The 23,724-nt window shown below is 32.7% G+C and overlaps 1 protein-coding gene and 1 long non-coding RNA gene across 4 annotated transcripts; both read left to right on the top strand.

The window, feature by feature from the left end:
- The first annotated feature begins 6,296 nt into the window (after positions 1-6,296).
- LOC120250381 lies at positions 6,297-8,737 on the top strand. Of its 3 annotated transcripts, none has more exons than XR_005533008.1 (4): positions 6,297-6,893; positions 7,178-7,365; positions 7,523-7,684; positions 8,613-8,737. It is a non-coding gene; the product is annotated as an uncharacterized LOC120250381 (long non-coding RNA). The 3 variants fall into 3 exon arrangements; XR_005533009.1 differs by lacking the exon at positions 8,613-8,737 and having other exon boundaries at positions 6,297-6,431; positions 6,814-6,893; positions 7,523-7,857; XR_005533007.1 differs by lacking the exon at positions 8,613-8,737 and having other exon boundaries at positions 7,523-7,857.
- A 10,163-nt stretch (positions 8,738-18,900) lies between these two features.
- On the top strand, positions 18,901-20,798 carry LOC120283896 (cytochrome P450 71A1-like). Its single transcript, XM_039290692.1, has 2 exons — positions 18,901-19,844; positions 19,935-20,798. The coding sequence occupies exons 1-2, from the start codon at positions 18,909-18,911 to the stop codon at positions 20,538-20,540; spliced, it is 1,542 nt and encodes a 513-aa protein (XP_039146626.1). The 5' UTR covers positions 18,901-18,908; the 3' UTR covers positions 20,541-20,798.
- The last annotated feature ends 2,926 nt before the right edge of the window (positions 20,799-23,724 follow it).

Raw genomic sequence — 23,724 nt, 5'->3', positions numbered from 1 at the left:
AGATTTTTGGAAGGGTATAAATGCAAACAGTTCAAGCTATTATTCTACACTCCCAAATATTGATTGTTGCTAGGGTACAGTAGAAATTGCCCACTCTAAAGGCATATAAACAATTCCATTATAACTATTGAGTATTAAATTTCTTATAACTTCACATATACTTTTCCAAATCACAAATTTCAAATTTATGAGAAACGTAAACACCTAACACCATGACATATCCGAAATTCACATAATTTAAAGTACTACTCAAATTATAGCATTCAATTTAATCTCTAGCAATTTCTTCAGACTTATAATTTAGACATGCCCCTTTCAAACATGCATATCTCTAAACTTACAATTCTAAAATCAGTAATATTTTACTGACAATTAGACAACCTAATAAGGAAAAAGTTTACTAATTTTTACCTTACTCAATTCAATCTCCATGACCATCAAAAATATGCTTCTATATTCATGTTATGTATAGAAATTCCATCAAAGATAGTTATACTAATAGGGTTATATCTCACAAACCACACATGTATAAAATCTGAAATTTTGCAGGTATTTAGATAACATCAAAATCTACAACTTTTATACATAGATCTATATCTAATTCAAAATATAAAGTCATGAAAAAAGTCAATAACTCTTCAAGGTCTGCACAGAAGTCTTATCCGAGGCTCCTGAATTTAAAGGCTATAACATACAAAATACACAAGTAGAAAATCTAAAATTTTGTAGTAAGCTAGCTAAGGGGATCTACAAATTTGGTATTTTGATCTGATCTAAATTCGGTCTTTAGATCTCCCAAAATTAAACAGGCATCTCTGCTATGCTATCAGCAAATTTCTAAATCTTATCCTCAAATAAATCCAATTCTTAAGATAAGAAGCACGGATGGTTCACCAGGTAGATATCAATTAAAATGATCAGAACAAAAGTAGAGACCAAAGAATTTCTATAAGATGAACCTACTTATGAGAGCAAGAGGGTCAAAACAAGGTTTTCACCAAACCCTAACCCTAACTAGTATCACTTCACAAACAATCAAGAAGGAGCAGAAAGAAAAGAAATTAGAATCTTACATCAAGCACTCACAATCGAGCACCCACGGAGATGAGTTCCTCACCTTCACCACCGGAACCACGTTGTGACGAGGGAGAGATGCTGTTTTAGATCACACTTTTCTTAAACAGCGATATCGGTTAGAGAGGGGATGAAGAGTGTGAGATCGACAGAGGAGACGTGGCTAGGGTTTGGAAAAAAAACTAAAAAAATAAAATAAATTGCTAGGATTAAATATAACATCAACAGCTAGGATTAAACATGAGTGGGGGCTTGGCTCACAGTATCAGTATCTCAGTCTGGATTTTCAAAGTAGGTAAAATTTCATCTCCGATAACTCTCTTCAAGAGTTAACACTGAATCCTTTACTTTTATTACACAATCATTGTTCTTTTAAGGTTTTTTATTTTTACATTGAAAATAGGGAGAAAAAATAACCAATTTACTTTCATATTTTAAAAAATTTGATTTTTTTTTTATTTTCTAGTGACACATTTCTCTTTTGGGTCTTTACAGACAAAAGTTAGTGGTTTCTTCTAGAATGATAAAGAGAAGTATCCAATTCAATAGGTCTCTTATAGGGACAAAGTGCGACCCAGATGACCGAGCCCCATGCCTACCACCTACTAGATCCCATTAAAGCTTTTCTATTTAGGTTTGAACTCTTGTTTTTTTTTAATAAATTAGTGATTTGTCCTTTTTTTAGCTGGCTTTACCCTAGCACCCTACCATGTTGTTCTTGGGCACAATTGATCATCACTAGACCGGTTGTGCTAGTTCTCCCTCCAAAAAAGAAAGAGGTATTTTTATTATTTAAAAAAATACTCTAACATCATTTACATTATAGAGATCATATATGAAGTATTTAAAAAAATAAAGGAAAAATAAAACAGCAAATGGAAAAATCAAAATAATTAAATAGTTAATAATGAAAGTATTCAAAGACATTTAAATAAACCTCATCACTGAACGTTCCTAGAATGTCCGCAGATGACAAAAAGGTAGAGAGAGAAAGTTGATGAGAGACATAGGCACAAATTGGGTGGGAGAGAGATTGCAACAGGAGAAGTAATAGTACCCAAAACTTGTACTGAGTGACATAAAGTGTTGGATGGTTTTAATAGTTTTTGCTGTAGCATTAGTAGAAATAAGCTTCAACGATTAAGATTCATCATGACATTAAGCTTTAATGGTTAATATTGATTATGACACGGTGCATCTAACGATTGGACAGTTAAAAGTAAAGAATTGTGCATCCCACCTTTTATTGTGCATCCCATTGAATGACAATCTAACGGCCGACGATGAAGATCTGTAGATTTCATATGTAGGGATATTCGCAGATGAATGATCCTCATATATATATATATATATATATATACATATATATACATGATAATCATAAGTAAAAAAAACTTTAAATTTTTTTTTTTGAATTTCTTAGTGATTAATCAACGTGGCAAGAAAAGTGTGGTTTCAGTGATTGGAAAAAATATTTTATTGTTTTGCTTATGCTTAAAATACTACTATATAAAAATGAATTTATTATAACATTTGATTAATAAAAATTAGCTAGTTTGAAAGAGATGTAAAATAAGAAATTATTATCTCATGGCCAAGTTGTTCAACGTGACTTTTCTAAGGAGAAAAAAAATCTCTCTTAATAAATATATAATATCTAATGTCATATATTTGGGTCTGTTTTTAAGATATGTATGTTTTTGGTTGGAATTGCAAGCATGGAAATGACTTTGGAATAGGTATTATTGGAATTTATGAGAAACCAAAGATTAATACAGAAAACAAAAGTTGAAGTCCGAAGAGTGTACAATTTTTATGTATTTCATATCATTTTGTACATCCATTCGGCATGTATTAAAACCATATTGTGGAATTCGATGCTAAATATTGTGTGTTTTACACTCTCATGCTTGGGCCAGCATTTGAAAATGAGAGAGAGAGAGAGAGAGAGAGAGAGAGAGAGAGAACCAAAGAAGCATTCTTGACCTTAAACAAAGGATTTGGAGCTTTCTCAGTATCATTCGAACAAGGACAAGGCAAACTGGGTGCCTTACAGGCGGCTTACGATTGTAAATAGATTCTAGAGAACTTTACAGGCATGCTTATACCCGTAAGGGTGGATTCAAAGCCAAATCAGAGAACCTTACGGGCCCATAAAGATGCTCGTAAGGACCAAGCAAAGGAGTTTATGACCACATCATATAGTCGTAAGGGTAGTTGTAAGAAGTAACATAGTGAAGTTTACGGTCTAGCGCTTACGCCCGTTAGCTAGACTATAACACAAACAGAAGACCTTATAGACATGACTTATGGGCATAAGTGGTCTCGTAAGGCTCATGACTATCTTCTCTAGCTTCCTAATAGCGATGTTCTTACGCTCGTACGTAGCTCGTAAGAAGTCAGGTATAAATAGAACTGATGGGGTTTTTTAGAGCATTGAATTCTTTTATTTTGAGGCCATCCTTGTAGGCAAAGTTAGGGAAGAAAAGAGATGAATCTCCAGCACTGAAGGGCCTATTTAAAGGGAGATTTGGATCCATATTCAAGGGGATTGTAGGGCATAGCCGTCAAACTCACCTAGGCGGAGTGCGTGGAAGCTTTCGAAGGGCTTCTCCAGTGATCTTCCGTCGGCGCGATTGAGAAGGGGGTTTTCATGTATCCTCCTATAATTTATATCTTGAATGCTTACCCTCCTTTAATGGAAGGTTAATTTGTAGATATTTGGGCATAGTTGAACTCTAGGGTTTATTTCATTGACATTTGTTGTTGGATGTTTGATGCTTTAGTTGTTTTCTTAATTGCAATCATCTCTATTTTAGTGTAATTGCTTGTTTTTATTGAATAATTACTACTGTGCCTAGAGCCCCCTAGTTTTCATACGTTTGATGTGCTTTATGATGAGAAAAAAATTCCCACATAGCATAGACATACCGCAATTTAAGAGGATAGTGAGTATGCCTTTGGTTAGGGTCGTACTTTGGAGACTTTATCTCCTGTAATCCTTCCAAATGAGTTAGTGATAATCTCTATGCTGCTTGCAATCATATGGAGTAGAGTTTAGGAGAAATCGCATCTTTACACTGTATTCTGATTAGGGATAATCTCTCTCTACGGGGGAGATTATCTATTTAAGAGATTGTCATTAGCTCACAATAAGGTTTCATAGAGTGTTAATGTAATTGTGTGGATGTCTGTATCAGCTCTACACCTATTCAGGTACTTTTCGCTTGAGAAATCGGGGTTTATTATAATTTTATAAATCTTTTGATTCAAATAGAATTACATGTTTAAACAACTTTTTTCTTGCACTTTATAACCATAAAGGGACACTATGCCTGGACATCGTTTCTTCCCTTGATTTCTCTCCCGATTATTCCCCTATTTCTTTCTTTTATTCTCTTTTGTTTGCATACATCAATCAATTGTTTGGGCTATTTTTTGGAATTAGAGTTATTGCTAATATTCACTTGCTTCCCCGTGGGCCAATAGCATTCACGTACATTTTATTACACGATTGGCACATACACTTGCATCCCTACCAGATGTATACATAATGATAATATTGTATGATATATGTATAAATATATATATATATATATATATAGAGAGAGAGAGAGAGAGAGAGAGAGAGAGAGAGAGAGAGAGAGAGAGAGAAATCTAAGCCCGGTATGGTCGACCCAAAATGTAAACAAACGGCTATACACCCATATAAGCATGCAAAACCTCCTAACCGGTTTCAAAGTAGAAAGCTTAATTTAATGGGGCCACAAATTTTAAATATAAAAGAGTACAAAATGATTTCAAATACACAATTCAAATCTATAACAACATAGATATAATAACTTGATCTATGCATAGTGGTACACATGCTACTCAATTGCTCACTAAATTACTTGGCAAACTACATTACTCTTGATGTGAAAAAGAGTTAATAACAAGATTAGGAGCTTGATACCCTATTAAGTAATCCCAAAATTAATCAAAAGCTTGTACAAAGTTCTAATATTCAGATTCAAATATCATCATGTAGTCCAAAATAAGGATACATTAGAAAATTCAGCATATATCAATATATATTGAATAATATAATGTAATAATCAACAAAATACAAGTTTTATAATCAAGTTCAGAATATATATATATATATATATATCTATATTAGAATTCCATAAATTATATATGTATGTGTCTCCCAAACTTATTGTGGGCATTTATTTTATCTCAATAATGGCCAAATCAGAATATCATAGGTCATTTAATTTACCTCAGAGACCCGAGTGAAAATATTAGAAGTCATTTATTTTACCTCAATAACTCAAGTCAAAATATTAAACCTTGCTATTATTTTATTGACGGATCAATGCTATAAACTGTAGTCTTATTTTCCATAAAATTTATGTCAACCTAGACAATATCAATTCCCACTGACTTGATTAGTACATATAGAGTTTTTTTGGCAACTAAAATATTCATATATATAGAATAATTTTGTTTCCAAAATTTAGAAATATAAATATTTGCAATTAAATATATCAATTACAAAAAATAAGTAATTTTATTAAAATGTTGCAAACTCTAAAAACAAATTTTCAAAATTTTATTTAAGTAAAATAGAGAAATTAAGCCTGTTATTTTCAAATAAATAAGTAGGTGGATAACTAATTCATTAAAGTGAAAAATTAACTAGAAAATTTAATAAGTAAATAAATAAAATAAGTAATATATATTTTTTAAGTTATCCCCTAAAAATCTTCCCTTCCAAGTTGATTTCTGAGAGAATATTTGGCCATCCCTTATTGGTTGAGTGTTTTGTCTTTTTAATGAGTTTGATAAAACCAAAGCATCACAATCTCCTCTAACATTAATACCTCCGCTGGCCCACTTTAACGTCCTTTTCGATTTGCTATTGTTAGTCAACGGGCCAATGAGAAGCCGACAACAATATAATATTAGGAACACCCGTGAGTGAGCATACTCGGGCATTACTTTGCATTAATTTGTCATGCCAGATCATTTTAGGTTTTGCAAAGAAAGTAAAACCAGAGCATAGCGATCATCCATTCAATCACGGCTGTCCACTTTGTGATTCTATGATTGGCCTACTGAAGTGTCTGGCACCTGTTTCTTTCCTCCTACGGATCAATGTACCATCAATTCGAGAGGGATTTATTGGTGAATTTTTTTTGTAATCCTAACCTTAGCCCTCAATGGTAATGCTGGCTTCACCCCCTACACTCTCAAGTGTGCCGCCGAGCTATTGCTTTCCTTTGTCCCTGTGTTTTTACCCTTTTTTTTTTTTTGTAAACCTAACCCTAGCTCTCAATGTTTGCCCCTGTGTTTTTCTCCTTCTCATCGGCGTAAGCCTTCTTGCCTTTTCCGGAGTAGAATCTCAGGTTTTGGGATAGTTTTAAGCGGCGGTGTGGTGGTTGATCATATACACTCCTCTATATCTCTCTATCTATCGATTTGTGTGTGTTTCTATCTTTTTTTTATTTTCTTCTCTGAATCTCTCTACAGAGATCTTGAATTGATTGATGATTTTGTGTTTTACTAATAGCTTCTCAAAGAATTCTTGGAATCATTTGATCCTACGTCTTCATTCATCCCATGAAATCTCGGCAAATTATTCTGATAGTTCTCTTAGTATGCATACTCTGAGTTGTAGTAGGCCACTCATTTTTTGCAATTTTGCTCTATCCTAAAATTGTATTCTTTCTAACCTTTTATTCCTGTAATCAGATTGCCATGAAGTGCAATATCTTCATCAAAATTTGTCAATGAAAAAGACACCCTGTTGAAGTTGCTTCATCTTTGTGGAGGTTCGCTCTCTGTGAACTTTGTTAATGCTATTAAAAGAAGGTGTTTCACATTTTTTTTCCCATATGTGCAATTGACAAGTTTTTCTTTATGGATAATAGATATTGTGTTGTAAAAGTCTCAAACTTTCCATGTTTATTTCTCTTTGTATTCTCTGTACATGTAGCTCACTGACGAATTGAGCAAGGTAGAGGAAAATCTAAAATTAATTAACTCTTTTCTTAAAAGCAAGGTATCTATGATGGCCCTCATTGACACTTATCATCTTTTTTTTTTTAAAATGGAGATAGCATGCCATGACAGAATCATGAAATCAAGGAAATAAATGAAGAGAAAAAAAAATCAATAGCTGCTCAGTTTGCAACAGAAGCTACATTTAGGATAGTTCATGCGGAAATAAAGGATGATAACATGCCTCCAATTGAAGCCATTCTTGCACACCTGAAGGTAGAGCTTAAGCTTGACCGCCAAGAGGTATGTAGTGAAAAGTTTTGCCTCCTTTAATTAAATCGGCAATGACTTTTTTTTAGATAATAAGTATGACAGTAAATGTCACATGTGCAACTTTATCAGTACAAACATTAATGAAAATAAGGTCAGTAATGTAACTTCTCTTTATCAAATTGCAAAGCTGTAGGATGATAACAGAGCATTGGATTGGCTTACCAAATCAAAAGAAGCAGCATTACTTGAATCAGAGAGAATCGTGCAAATAGCACTCACAAAAGCCTCTATACTGGATGATCTACAAAATAAGAACCAAGAATTAATGAAACATATTGAAATCTATCTGGTAAAAGAATAGAACTTGGTTATGGACCATTCTAGCTTCTTAAGATGTTTATTTTTCCCCCATGTTAAAGGTATTGTGTTTTTAAATGATGCACACTGTTAGGAAACAGGCTTAGCTCCTTCATACCAGTTCATCAGTCACTTCCAAATAAGGGTTTTTCATCTTTTTATGGATTTATGGATTGTGATATATATATATATATATATATAAATATATATTTGTTGTTGTTTGGTTTGCTTCCCATAATATCCTGTGTTTTCATTTATGAATATCACATATTGACACAGATTGGATTTTTGTGTACTAATTTTCTGAATGAAATCTTTTGAGAGATCCATTTTACTTATTTTTCAATTTATAGCGTGAGATTTATCAAAGGCAAGTAATATAGAATCTTTTTGGGTGGCATTATATTTAGAAGTGTAGATCATATGAAAGCATGAACAATAGTTGGTAAGTACAATGGGACCATTACATGCACTTATGCACAGGGGTGCGACCTCATTTGGAGTTAGGTTTGTTTCTTTTTCTTTTAATTTATTTCTCTTTGTAAAGTATGAAGTTGAATGACACGAACCGGATGTAATCAACACGTTAGTAGGGTAGTATACTTTTGATAAGAAATCATATGTTTGAAAATCCAAATCTTTATTTAGATCTGTCTTAGATTTTGATTTTCCAAATATATCTCTCTATATATATATAATATAACCAAAGCACATCTAATGGGACCATTACATGCAAGTATGCACAGGGGTGTGACCTCATTTGGAGTTATGAAGCTGAATAACACGAATTGGATAGAATCGACACGTTAGTAGGGTAGTACTTTTTTGATAAGAATCAGTCAGTTATCTTTGGAAATTCAGTTCTTTTTGATTTATTGAATTGATATTAAGTTCATTCCTCATGTGAATTTTTTTTACAGGGCCCCACTTTTGGATTAAATCACCTCAATTGTTGATATGTGTATAATTTGTTGCAAATGTGATCATGGAAATCTTCTGACATACTGACATTTCATTGAAACTGTTTTGACTTTTTATGTACGTATACAGGAAATAAAATAAAAGAATTATCATTCATTGCTTATAAAAGTATGTGACTGCATTGCAACAAAGTGAACTTTTAGATTTGATCCATACACATTTTACACCAAAGTTAAGATTGTTTGAAGCTTGACGGATTAAAGCTATTTAAAATCAGATAAATTTTATAATTATGATCTTTTTTATTTGATAATGGTAATAAATAACATCCTTGATATTCATTTTATGATAATAATAAAAAAAATAGTTGATTAAATAGGATCATATTAACACCTTATAATGTTTAATTCCACCAATAATTTGAAATTTGTTTATTACAACTTGGTCACGTTTTAACCTAAAAAAAAAATTCGTTTGTTGAAGCAACCCTGGTTTATTATTATTATTATTATTATTATTATTATTATTATTATTATTAAAACAGTTGATATATTTTTTAAAAATTATTTTTTAATTAAAATTTGATTACGTTTTAACAAAAAAACTTGTTTGTTGAAGAAACCCTAGTTTATTATTATTATTATTATTATTATTATTATTATTATTATTATTGTACAACCATTTGAGATATATTTTTTTTTTCAAAAACATATTTTTTTTACAAGAACTACTATAAATTTTTTGATAGAAGTTAAGATAATGTAATATAATATAATGGTTATAGAGATATGATGATAAAAAAAAAAGTTTTGTATAGAAGTTAAGATAATGTTATTTGTTGCTTATTATAATTGAAATTCATGAAAATAACCATTTTAATTCTTGCAAAATTTAGCATTCTTTTGTTGAATTGTTTGTACACTTGTTAGACTCAAAAGTTTTGTTTTTTTAATTAATCTTCATGTGAATGTATGAACGAAATTCAAAAAACGAATTTGTTAAGCAAAATTACATCCTCTAAATATAAGAATAATATTGAGTTTTTCCATTACATATGAAAACAAAAACAATTTGTAATCCCATTATTATCAAAATAAATTCAAAAGATATTTATACACCTTTTGAATATATCAGATAAATTGTGAAAATAATTAATACATTTTTTGATATATTTTGTCATAATATTTATGCTTTCCATAAAACAAGTAAAAAGATATTTATACCCCTTTCGAATAGATCAAAAAAATTGTCGAAATAATTAATACATGTTTTAATATGTTTTGTTATAATATTTATGCTTAACATAAAACAAGTAGGCTATATATATAAAAAAACTTTGACAAAGTAGATTTTACTCCTATGAAAGTAATTGGGCTAATATGGAGTTAGCCCATAAAAGGCTATCCTATCCACTAAATAGCCCATAAAGTTTAGTCCATTTAAAAATTATATATTTCTTCTGTGTTTTTAATGTCAATTTATTAGCTGAAACTTTTACCTGTTTTTAATAAATCACAACATGTGAAAAAAATGGAAAATGCCCAACAAGTTGTTGCTGTACAATTTAAGATAATACTTAAAGAAATTTTGGAAAAATTAATATTACCACCTGCAATTTATGAATGCGGAAAATATGGACCAGATCATAAACCATGTCTTGTATGTAAAATCACATTTGAAGATATCTCTGGAGTTCATGAACACCTTGGGTCGGAAGGATCTACCAAAAAGACAACTGAAAATAATGCTACCTTACTGTTATAAAGCACCTTAAAAATATTTATTATATTATCAAAGATGTGAATAAGAAAGAACTGTTTGAGGTTAAAGATGAATTACAAGAATTACAGGATGCTAACGAAATATTATCAGAAAGTGTCGCACTGCTTTCTATTGAGGTGGAAGAGCTACAGGCCAGGATTAGATCGAATGAAGCAAAACAATCTGAAAGTAATCAAGATTTATTTATGATTTGACAGAAAAGAAGATTTGCTTCAATACATGCTTGCTTTCTTGGTTGTTGAAAAAAGGAAATAGTTGTCTTAGTTATTAAAATTATGTGATGTGTTTAATATTTCAATGCAATAGTAATTATATTAAATATGTAATAAAAGGTGTGTTTTGTATTTCTTCCCCATTATATGCATAACTGTATCATTGTATATGCTATTATTATCAGATAGATGCTACTATTGTTATATATACGTTAATTAATCATATAAGCATAAATTATATTATATTAAATATATAAGTAAAGTGCCACATGTTACGTTCTTATAAAATATTTCCCATGCAAAACATATATAAAACACTATTATAATCTCATAAATATTATAATATATAAATTATAATTTTTCCAGACCCGGATCCGACCCGGCTTGCATCTAAAAAATTCAGGTCGGGTACCCGACTCTTTTTTTCGAATCGGGTACCCAAAAAATTAGGGTCAAAAAATTAGATATTGGATCGGATCATTGGATCCGGATTTTTTTGCTCACCCCTAATTTACAGACCAAATGTTTGTCAAATTTCAAAATATGACTCGAACACCATAGTCAACCTCCTAAAAAACGTCCTATTATACACCTTATATAAATGTTAATGCATTGTTGGATGAATAATAGCCATATATAAATAAATATATATATAAATCTTAATGCATTGTTGGACGAATAATAGCGATATATATACATATATAAATCTGAATGAATTGTTGGACGAATAATAGCCATATATATATATTAAGAATCCCTCCCTGGCAAGCAAGCGTGAAAACAACATGACTTGACTAATATTCTTAATAGAAAAATAAAAATATAATAAAATTCTAATTACTCTTGAATAAAACACGATGCTGATAGCACAAGATTAAACATAATGAAAAATCATTCAACCCATCATAATAATGGCATCAACAATAATAAAACCAAGGTTTAAATTTACAATCTTTAGAACATCAAAGAGCTCCAATTAAGCTCAAAATGAAATGTAGTAATGTTTAAAGAGAAAGGGTGCTACCATTTTCACTTCTCATAAGACAAACTACTTAACAAGAATGAGAAGCTAAAAGAATGAGTGAAATTTACACCAACACAAACTAATACTAGCTAATTAGGTAAGGAGATCGTGGTTTTGGCGGCTATTGCGCGCGCGTAGGATTATTTTTCTAAAGAGCTAGCCTAACCCGGTTCAGCATCCTAACAAAAATAGCGATCTAGATTTTGAAGAATGGTGATGCAGAGAAGTGGGGGCGGATTCAAAATTTTATTTTAGTGGGACCAAAATTTTAAAATAAAAAATCATGCTTCCAAAGTTGGTAAGGGTTTTTGCAAATATTAGGATAATGCTCAAAATTTTAATTCCTAGTCTAAGATTTGCAAACAAGATTTTCCACGTTGAATCCCATTCTAGGTTAATTTACCAATTTTGCATGATGCAACTTGCTTGAAGGATGATAGGCAAAAATTTTAATTCTTAGTTTGAGACCTGCAGCAAGATTTTCCACGTTCAATTTCACTCTAGGTTAATTTGCCAATTTTGCATGATGGGACTTGAAGTTTGTTTGCTTTAATAGATTTTTATGGAGTTTTTAAAAAAATCTACTAATTATACCACTATTATAAATAATAAGCATATATCAAATGTATTATAAATAATTTATGATTTCATCACATAAAAACATAAGTCACATATGATATACATCATATAAATTGAAGCAATCAAAGGAATTTAAATATATATATATATATAAATAGTAATCACCTCCAAAGTACCTTACTTGTGAGCCTCTAGTAAACAAATATTAAATGATGTATTTGTGTTACCATTACCAACCTAGTAATTCAATGTGCTAGATTTAATCAAACTAAAAGCATTGAAAATAAGTATTACATATTATAGAATAAAGAATAAAATAAGTGTTTGAAGAGAGAGAAAAAAATTCTAATTGATTGCAAAATTGAAGAGTTCCGGTGGCTATTTAGAAAAAATCAAACTTTATGGATAAAGATTAAAGAGAAGAAAAGAGAGAAGTGGTTACTGTCAGGATTAAAATTAGTTAATATATTTTTCCTTTCATCTAGACTTTGATGGCCGTTTATAAATGTCTAGGAATATGTAACAATCAAATTTTTTTTTTTTTTTTGAAAAAAAATAGACAAACCATGTGCATTAATATAAAAGATCCAACAGACCCACAACAAAATCTAGACTGGTGAGAGATGCCAGGCAAAAGACCCACAAGGAGTGGGAGAAATACAACTCACTCAAAAAAAAGACCAACAGGATGACCAAAAGCAAGAAGGCCCCAGCAAAGAGAAGGAAGCTCTCATTAAAGCCAAGTGAACACCAAGAACTAGCCCTCGCCTTGGGAAGTGATAGACTCCATAGGGGCACTCAGCTCCGTATCGCGAGAAGTGAGGAACTCCAGACTCCTCTTGAGTTTTCCCATCGGCTCCTCCAGTTTAGCCTTCTTCGAGTCAGGAACTGCATTCAACCACATGAGAACCATATGAACAATTTTAACAACAATAGTAGCAGTCAGGGAACAAGTAGAAGTAAAAATGCAAGCATTTATTTCAATCCAATTGTTCCACGTAATAGCTCTTAAACGTAAATCCCAGAACGGGATTAAAGCCTTCTTAATTTTTGTCCTCCAAGCCCCCCATAGGTCACGCAAGGAGGTGGGACTACAGCAGACCTCTAAAAGTTGACCAAAATAGTTCCAAATACGCAAAGCAACAGAACATTGAGTGAGTAGGTGATTTGAGGCCTCTAAATCAGCATAACACATCACACAAGTGGTGGACTGTAACTGGTTGTGTTAGTGCAACTACACTATAATTGGCATAATTTGACATCGAGTCAAGATGACGTAGCAACCTTTGTGAAGTGGCATAAATGATGACGTGGTAAGAAGTCTTGGCTTGGAGGCAAATATCTTGAAGATCTTGGTGAAACTATTTTTGGTATGTATTACAACTTGAAAACAAGATCATATTAAGACCATATTTAGGTGATTTGATTGGAGATAAAATATAGATGGAGCTTAATTGAATAAATAACTATTCATGGTATAATTGAAGGTTATTGAATGTATGATTTGAAGAACTTTAATAGGTATGATTGAAAACATGCCTATTGTTGGCATGATTGGCATGATTGATTGAAGATTTTTCTTGGGAAGATTTGAAGGCTAAACTTAGATGAATTGAAGATCAAGTTTGGAGAGTTTCTTGAAGACGCACAAAGACCTGTGCCCCTTGTGAGGGGACTACGTGGTGAGGAACTGAGGAGGTAGGCTAGTTGCCAATGGTCGGGATCGGGAGATCTGGTTGCACCAACTTAGACTAAGCATGACCGGAAGGTTGATGGGTCTTAAGGTCATTCTCAACATAACCAAAACTCAGTTAAGTCAGTAGTCAGGGCCATATTGCAAGTTGTGTTACAACAAAAGTTGCAACAGCTAATTTTGGAAGATTCTAAAGTTAGTCGTCATAGAGATTCTAAAAGAGGTATGACTATATTTAGGACGTTGAGGCTTCTATGTAAGCTACCTTATTCTGAGATTGTGTGCGACACTTGAAGGAGAGGAGTGTGTGGGCACTAGACAATCTAGAGTGGGTAGTGATCTTTATTTGTGAGAGTGAGTGACAAAGTGTTTGTACTCAATTATTTTCACCTCTTTTAGTGGATTGTTTATCTCCGGACTTGGCCCCCCAGACATAGGAGAATTGACGCCGAATTGGGTTACCAATCTTGTGTGTCTCCTTTTTGTTTGGTTTGTGTGAAATTTTCTATGAGCGTTTGAGTGTTCTCAAAACCCACAAACCACACCAGCTGAACTAACATGTTGCATCTACGGATGGCAAGGTTCTCCAAAGTTAGAATCTTATCATTCCAAGCGAACCAGTTGAAGAGATTAATCTTCCTAGGGCAACAACCCTTCAGAATGGTAGGGATCCAATGACAGTATAGCCCCCATCATTCAAGAATTGATAAAAAGATTTGACAGTGAACACCCCATTCGCCGATAATCTCCAACGTTTCAAATCACGCTTGAAGGTGGATTGAGAGTTAAGGTTATCCAAGAGTGTGTGAACCATTGGGAAGTCCCCCAAGGGTAGATAGGATGTCAAATGAGCCAACTCCCTAACTATGCCCTCCCTGTCCTAAAAGGAATAAAAAAAAGGTAAGGCCAGATATCTACAGGAGTGCGCCCTTCCATCCAGTTATCCAGCCAAAATAACGTAGAAGCACCACCTCGCACTGAAGTAATAAGATTTTTCCTGAATCCAGGCAGAGTTTGGAGAATCCCACTCCATAAGAACAATCTTCTACTACACTGCTTTTGAAATAAATTCCAAAGCGGGGCTCTTTTAAAGTAATTTTCACGAAAGATATCTACACCACAACACAGACAACCCGACACCATCTTCCACCACCACTTGTCGAGAAGAGCATCATTGAAGGCTTCCAAGTTAAGTACGTTCCAACCGCCTTGCTCTCTGGATCTACATAGCATCAACCAGTTAACCAGTCTAATTTTGCGGTGCTGAGGTTCAAAACTCGACCACAGAAAATCTCTTTTGATTTTCTCGATGTAAGTAGCCACCCAGCGAGGGAGTTTAAAAATTGACATCCAGTAAGTCGAGATAACAGTCAGGATCGAGTTTAGAAGAGTAAGCCTTCCCCCCCAAGGAGAGAAGCTTAGATTTCCACATTGCTAGCCTGGATCTGATCTTATTAATCAGGATATCCCAATCATGCTTCCTTGGTCGACCTCCCGAAATAGGAATCCCCAGATAAGTAAGCGGTAAGGAACCAGTACTACATTGCATTGTTTTAGCCAAGAAGATTTGCGGCACCAAATTTCTATGGGAGGTGTATAAGCAAATTTTCTCCGAGTTGACCATCAAGCTCGAAAGACCTTCAAAGATGTAAAGAATCAACTTGATGATCCGAAGATCCTCTACACCCCTAGTTGTTATCAAAAGGAGGTCGTTTGCATATTACAGGTGGCACATCTTAACACCTGAATCACACAACACTACACCATATAAGATGCCCGAATTCAGAGCATTACTAAACAAAGTGCTAAGGACGTTTATTACCAGAGCGAATAGCAATGAAGAGAGAGGATCCCCTTGTCTGAGGCCCTTGTGAAATCGAACATATTCGCTTTGCGTGCCATTAATCAGGAATTTGGCCTTGGAAGAAGTTAGGATGGACTTAATCCAACCAATCCATCTATCACTAAAACCATGGGCTTTTAAGAGATCGAGTAAGAAGCCCCAATCAACTATATCAAAAGCTTTGGAGAAATCCACCTTAAGAATACGACCCGGAAGGCGATGCTTTTGTATTAAAAAGATGAGTTCTTGAGCCGCAACAATATTATCAATAATACATCGACCTTTGATGAAAGCGGACTAAGTGATATCAATCAAATCATGCATCTTGTGCCTCAATCTGTTGGCAAAAATCTTTGAAATAATTTTAAGGGAAGAGTTAATCAAGTTAATTGGACAGAAATGAGAAGGATCTTCTGGATTTTGACTTTTAGAGATAAGTGCAATGTTCGCCAAGTTAATCCTCTCTTATAAGTTGGCTCTTCCCCAATAAAAATCATCACAGAGTTTAAAAATATCAATCTTGACAGTTTCCCAGAACTTCTGGAAAAAGAGATCGAATTGGAATCCCATCCAGGCTAGGTGCCTTATCCGCGCTTAGGACAAAAACCACCACCTTGATTTCTTCATGAGTGAAAGGAGCATCAAGATCATGCAGATTGTGAAGAGCTTTAGGTCCCAAAAAGGTATTCAAATTAATCTGGAGATGATGATCTTGAGCCGTACCAAAGAGCTTCTGGTAATAGGAAGTGAATATGGAACCAATCTCCCTTACGTCCTCCACTCTACAGTTGTCCCGCATCACCTAAGGGATGAAATTTCTATTTCACCGTCCATTTGCAACCGAATGGAAGAATCGCTTGTTTTAGTTTAAAAAACATTTTGGTTGTAATTTTTAATTACAACCCTATAATTTTTATGAATTATATGTGTGTATATATATATATATATATTTACGCATCTTTACGTATATGTGACCATGTGGGGACAAAATTAAAATAATTCAAAATTTGTAATGCTAAAATAAGTTTTTAAAAAAATTATTTTTTCTCTGTTATGCACCGTGTTTGTCTTTTTTTTAATGAATGTGATTAATTTATTTTAAAAAATATAAAAAAAAATAAGTTTTCAAAGATACTTGTCCCAGTTTATCCACATTATCTTAAAAAAAAAAAAAAACCTTGTCCCACACTATATCCCTCCATGCATGAAGAGAAGAATAGATACAAAGTTGAGAACGAATGGTTCCGGTGGTCAGAAAAATAGGAAGAAAAATAGTGAGAAGGGTTGGTAAGAGTTTGAATGAACAGAAAAGAAAAAGAAAATAATTGAGGAAGAAAACAACAACATTAATAGAATAAGAAGAATAAGAAGAAGAAGATTAGGAGGAGGTAGAGGACGAAAGACGAAACGTGGATTTAATTGCATGGGTACTTTTATCCCAAAAAGAAAAAAAAAAAAATTGCATGGGGTACACACACACAAAGAGAGAGAGAGCATACTGGTTAATAATACGGAGAAAAGTCTTGAAAACGTTGCTGAGAACCTCTCTAATGAAAATCTACCTTCTTATCATTTTATGAAGGGAAGCTTGGGAATGGAAAAAAAAAATATTAATCACATCAATGTTAGAGTAAGCAAAGACGTTTTTTTAATGACTTTCATGCAACATGGTTAAATTTGAATATATCTTAAAAAGACAACATGTGTTTATTTATATTATGATATAATTATATAAAATAATTAAAATAAAAATAGAGTAATACAATATTTAAATAAAAATTGATATCCTAATTTATTTAATTGTTACAAAATCAATTAAGGATTCCGATACGATTTTGATATTTTAGAGTTTATAGACATATATAGGTTTATGTTTTTCTACCTTTGTACTTTATCATATTATTTATTTCAGTTTTTATGCATTTTAAAATATTGAATACGGTTCATGTACTTTGCTTCTTTATTATTTTTATTTTTAGGTAAGTTTGGATATATAATTTTTTTTTAAATGAATAAACCACAAAATTTTGGACATAGAGTTAAAATATATTAATGTTTATTTATTTATTTTGAATGACATAAAATTTAGAACTAAAAATGAATGATGATATGTTTCATCAAACTAATTATATTTTGTCATATTAAAATTTTATAATTTTTTTTCAAAAATTAAAATAATGCTAAAAAGAATTAGCTAGGTCGCCAAATGCCAGCATCTCCAAAAATAAAATATGTAAAAACAATAATAATATAAATTATTCTCTACTTTTTCATTTGATTTTATTTTGGTCACATAGTTTTAAAAAGTTATGATTTTTAATTTTTATTGTAATTTGATTATCTGAGCATATACGGCTATCACATGTGTTATATACTACCTCAAATGTCTGAGAAAAGATGTGTCACATCATACTGTATACCACATGTGATTTCTGTAATAATAGATGCTCAAATAACTAAATTATAACAAAAATTAAAAATAGTTTTAAAAATCAAAATTTTTTAAAGCTGTGTGATTGAGATACAAATAGACAAAAAAAAATATAACTTTTTAAGTTGTTTACCCAAACCAAAATTAACTATAAATAACAAATTAAAAGCTAAAATTGCTCCTAACTCGGAATATATAAAATCACTTTTTCGAGTGTCCCAATAATAATAATAAAATAAAGAAAAATTTTTAAAGAAAAACCAATGAAATTCCCAATTTCTGGTGGACGCTTTGTGTTTTCATTACTAGGCTTGTTTCTTTTGTGTTTTTTCTCTAGGATGTAACGTAATATCTTTGTTAATTTCCTGCTTAATTTTGTTATTTGTGATTGTTGTCTTTGTTTTTTGTTTTTTTAAAATGAATTAGCGGTTCCACATTTATTGTAAAATAATAATAAATAAATAAATAAAGGAGAGGACAGTAGACTGGTTCACTGGCTTGTGAAAAATATCATTTTTGAACTTCTTGATCAAATTTGCTACTATGACCTGAGTTAACTGACCCAAGTGCATCAACCAAACACGCTTAATCCCACTTGTCTTGCATTTTAATTTCCATACGCAAAGATGAAAAATTGGCAACAAGTTTGCCCTGTTCCCATTTTCTTGTGGCTATAAATTAATGGATAGCCAAGCATGCACAAAGCTGAACCATACAAAAGCTTCTAAGAAATGGATCTCTTTTTCTCTGCTAAGAGTTCATGTCTTAGTTACTCATCATGCCTCCTCCTAATTATTTCAACAATAATATACATGTTCATCAAATCAAGATCAAGTTCAAAACCAAGAAAGTTGCCACCAGGTCCCATCAAATTACCTTTCATCGGAAACCTCCACCAACTCAGCGAAGGACCACTGCCACTGCACCGCATCCTACACCATCTCGCTGCAAAATATGGCCCAGTCATGCATCTCAACTTCGGTAACACCCCGACAGTAATCATCTCTTCTCCGGAGATTGCCTTCGAAATCTACAAAACTCATGATCTTGTTTTCTCCAACCGGCCTGCCACCGCCATCGCAAAGAAATTCTCCCGTGACGGTCTCAGCATCGCCTTCTGCAACTATGGTGAGCAATGGAGGCAAATGAGAAAGCTCGCTTCTTTAGAGCTCTTTAGCATGAAAAGAGTCAACTCTTTCAGTTGGGCAAGAAAGGCAGAGACTGATATCTTGGTTCAAACTATCCGTAATTATTGTTTCTCTAAAAAACAAACGGTGAATCTAAGCGAGATGTTTCTTTGCTTGAACAATAATATCATCGGCCAGTTAGCTTTCAGCAAGAGGTTCTCCAGTGAAGGAGAGTGTAACCGGAGCAAACACCATGATCTTATTACAGAAATCATTCACTTGTTTGGTGCCTTCTTTATTGAAGATTTCTTCCCTTGGTTGAGCTGGATGGATGTGATCACTGGAATGCAAGCCAAATCTAATGCTATTTTTAAAAAGTTGGATGAATTCTTGGAAAGAGAGATCAGTGAACATCGCTTAAGCTCTGATGGTGATAATTCTAGACATGAAGAAGACTTTGTTGATGTGCTACTTGAGCTCCAAAGAAATTCAAATCTCGGCTTCACAATCACTAGAGATCAAATCAAAGTTATACTAATGGTTAGTTCCTATATATATATATATACATACAATTATACTTAAAATTTTCTCATGTTATGTTGTGTTTAATATGATTTGATGATTTTTCAGGATATATTCGTTGCTGGAACGGAAACTTCCGCTTTGCTTTTAGAGTGGGTGATGTCTGAGCTAATAAAAAATCCGAGAGTGATAATGAAAGCCAATGATGAAGTCCGAAAAGTCGTAGGAAATAAAGGAAGGGTGGAAGAGGATGATCTTAAAAGACTTGAGTATCTTGGGTTTGTGATAAATGAAACTTTGAGGTTGCATCCTCCAGTTGGATTATTAGTTCCTCGAGAGAGTGCAGAAGATTGCATAATTAGTGGATATGATGTCCCCAAAAAAACAACAGTTATAGTGAATGCATGGGCATTGGGAAGAGATCCTAAAATATGGGAAAATCCAGACATTTTTTATCCAGAAAGGTTTGATGGGAGCCCTATCAATTATAAAGGTAATCACATGCAGTTCATACCATTTGGTGCTGGTCGGAGGGTTTGCCCAGGAATTCAATTAGCCAACGCAACTATTATGACTGCACTTGCCAATATATTATATCATTTTAACTGGAAGTTGCCGAATGCGATGTCTGGAGAGGATATTGATATGACTGAAGTAAGTGGATTTAATAACCGTAAGAAATCCCCACTTATATTAATGGCGACACCAAAATGAATATGTTGTCTCCTATCCTTGTAGCTAGACAGGCTTATGTCTCCAGATGGTTGCCTTCTCTGTCCCAGTTATGCCTTCTCTTATCCTGGGCGTAAGAAATCCCCACTTATGCCTTCTCTTTCTTCTTGTCTTGCTTTTGCTCACTGTTTTTCTCATCTCGGGTGAGGATTTCAGTATGTTATTTACTTTTAGCTTTTTTTTGTTCGCGGCTTTTTATGCTGTACTCCTCTGTTCTCTTCTTTTTTAATAAATTGATGGTTTATCCACTTTATTCAAAAAAAAAAAAATGAATATGTTGTTGAATTGTTTTGCAGCATTCTCATACTGTACATGCACTGTACATCCGGATTCTAGTATTGTTCGGTATTGTATATATTCATATAAAAAAGACGCTTGTCGTCTATTATTCAAAAAAAAAAAAAAATTTGTTTTGCAGCAGTTTGTTTTTGTTTTTGTTTTTTGGCGAAAAATTTCCTTTTGTATGTTGGGTGTAATAAGATGATAACACAGTGGAATGAAAACAATGTGGATGAAATTGTTTATATGATTCAAAATAAGAAAAACAATGAAATCCATTAAACAAAACTTTAAAAAAACTGAATGATGTGATGTATTCAACAGTTAGGCAAGCAAAAGTTGTTCTTTGTCGCAACTTCCATATATATAACCACATAAATAGTATTAAATCCAAACGACATGATAGATGCCACAGGTTTTTGAAATAATAGATGCCACAGTTTATCATTGCCGTTTTCTGAGTTATAAAAGAAGTCATGGAAATATTTAATACTAATAAAATTTAGGTATAGTAGTCGTAGTTAGAAAAAAAAGGCAAAAAGGCCATGTAAGTATTTGCAATTTTTTGAATACTCGAAATATATATTTTTTTTAATATAACTCAAGATTTTTATTTTTTTTAAAAATAATATTTTACTTTTTTCTTTCATTTTTTTTCCTATAGTGAATCTATCAGTGCACATGTGACTTTATAAACAGTTGAGTAAATTTGTAGGAACCAATTAAAATTGACCCACTTGTCATGCTGAAATTTTTTTTTTTTTTTATAAAAATGAATAAATCACAAAATTATTATAAAAAACAATCAAACACAAATAATTAAAGTATAAAAAATAACAAAAGTCACTCACCAGAGGTGAGGAACAACAGAAGTTAAGCTAGCTTGTTACGTGGGCTCAAATTTCGCACAGGGAGCTTGTCAGCTGTTGAGCTACAAGGAGAACAGTTCGTAGAGGGTAAAATAATAATTTATTGAATTTTAATTAAATTCAAAAGTTTTGACTAATGAAAATTTTAAAATATTACATAAGCTAAAATGGAATTTTTGTATGCTGAATTCTTTCCCTAGAAAAAAATCTATCAAGGACAACATTGGACGTGGGGTTGAGATTGATATTTAACAAATGATTCAAATTCATTGCATTAAAAGTCATGGCAAAGAACAAGTTAGAGAAAAAAATTAATAGTCCTCTATAAAGCAAAGTCAAAATTGGCAAGCTGGCTCATTTACCTTACAAAACTTCAATTAGATTATTTGAGGCTCCACGGGGATATAGGGGAAAGGATCGGTACATTTTTTGTAATTTTTAAAATATACTTTATCGATCTTTCTCCATGAGTAAAACATTTCGCGTATGCTAAAAATACCACAAAATTTTTTTTTCTAAAAAATTTCTTTTTTATCTCTTGTTTTCCCTTTTTCTTTTATTTCTATTTCTATTTCTTCGATTTCATACTTGATGAGCCTAACTGTGAGCTCAGCAAACTTGCGTAAGCTCGTATGTGTGCTTAAGCGAGCTCTCTTTGCATCTTATTATTGATAAGCCCACCCTTCATAGAGCTAGCTCAATGGTGAGCTTGCAAGACTTGCTAGGCCAGAGGTGAGCTTACCCCTATAGGGCATGAATCACAAACAACCACACCCAGGATTGCTGGCCCAAAGCATGAATTATAAACAGCCACACACCCATAGTAAGAGGACTCAATAGGCATATAAAACCTAAAAATATGTCCAAGAGTATAACTGTATAAGATACATGTTAGATGTAGATTGTATGTATACATGTATATGTATATATAGACATATACATAAACTTGTCCATTTCTATATGTAGACCCAAAAGGTCACACATGCATGTTGTTCAAGGAATATGAACTTGTTCCACTCTCTCTCTCTCTTATTCTAACAATACAATCTAACAGAATCTTAAGTTTATGTACAAGATGAGTATAGTAGGGTTTGAATACAAAAGGTTTCAAATACATAATCCAGGAATACAACAAGGACAAAAACAAACGCTCAATCTACTCTAAGGCATGTACTTATGACCAAACATGCTAATTTGTTGCCAATTATTGTTGCCATTGGAGTACATAAAATGCAATCCCTGGAGTATGCCATTCTTTATCTTAATGATTTTTTATTTTTATTTTTATTATTTTTTTTTTGAAGAAAGGAGCTCAAAAGCTATTTTATTGAAATAAAGAAGAGAAGAACAAACCAAAACACAAACATAAGTACAAGGGAATTAAAAACAAAAAAAAAAAAGAAAGGCAAATCCTAAAAAACAAAGCCAAAATTCTTGAAACACTTCATGATCCAGTGTGGAAGATCACGACCTTAAAAGAACAGGTTTAGGATATGCAGATTAACACCATGAAGAGCTAACTTAAAAGCTGGAGATGCCTAATTCTTTGAGATATTATGAATATCAGGACAGCCCGCCATGATGAAAAGGTGATTGATACTTGGAATCCAAGAACACAAATGTCTGCTACTTGGTGGATGATTCAGATTAAAGATTTCGTAAATTTCTAGATTATTCATGAACATGTGTCTGATATTAGGAGCATCATTCACAGCAAACTGAAGAGTAATGTTAAGAGCCAGAGTCTCAGCTTCAGCGTATGTCTCAGCACGAACACAACAAGAACCTGCAATTGAAATTATATAGTTAGAACTAGAGCAAAAGAAGTGTGAACCCCACCCCTTAATTAAATCCTAGCCGTTGATTTTGTTTTTAGTTTTGAAACCCTAGCCGTCTCTTCACCTCCTTCGGTTTTAGAACACCATTTAGGGAAAAAAGATAGAGACCTTGCCTCATCTCTTTCTTTCCCTATTTGTCGGTAGTGTTGGCGGCGAGGATGGGAGAAGGGTCTCATCGTC

The sequence above is a fragment of the Dioscorea cayenensis genome, chromosome 19 (assembly GCF_009730915.1).
Source record: "Dioscorea cayenensis subsp. rotundata cultivar TDr96_F1 chromosome 19, TDr96_F1_v2_PseudoChromosome.rev07_lg8_w22 25.fasta, whole genome shotgun sequence".
Lineage (NCBI taxonomy): Eukaryota > Viridiplantae > Streptophyta > Magnoliopsida > Dioscoreales > Dioscoreaceae > Dioscorea > Dioscorea cayenensis.
This window is presented reverse-complemented; position numbering and strand designations above follow the sequence as displayed.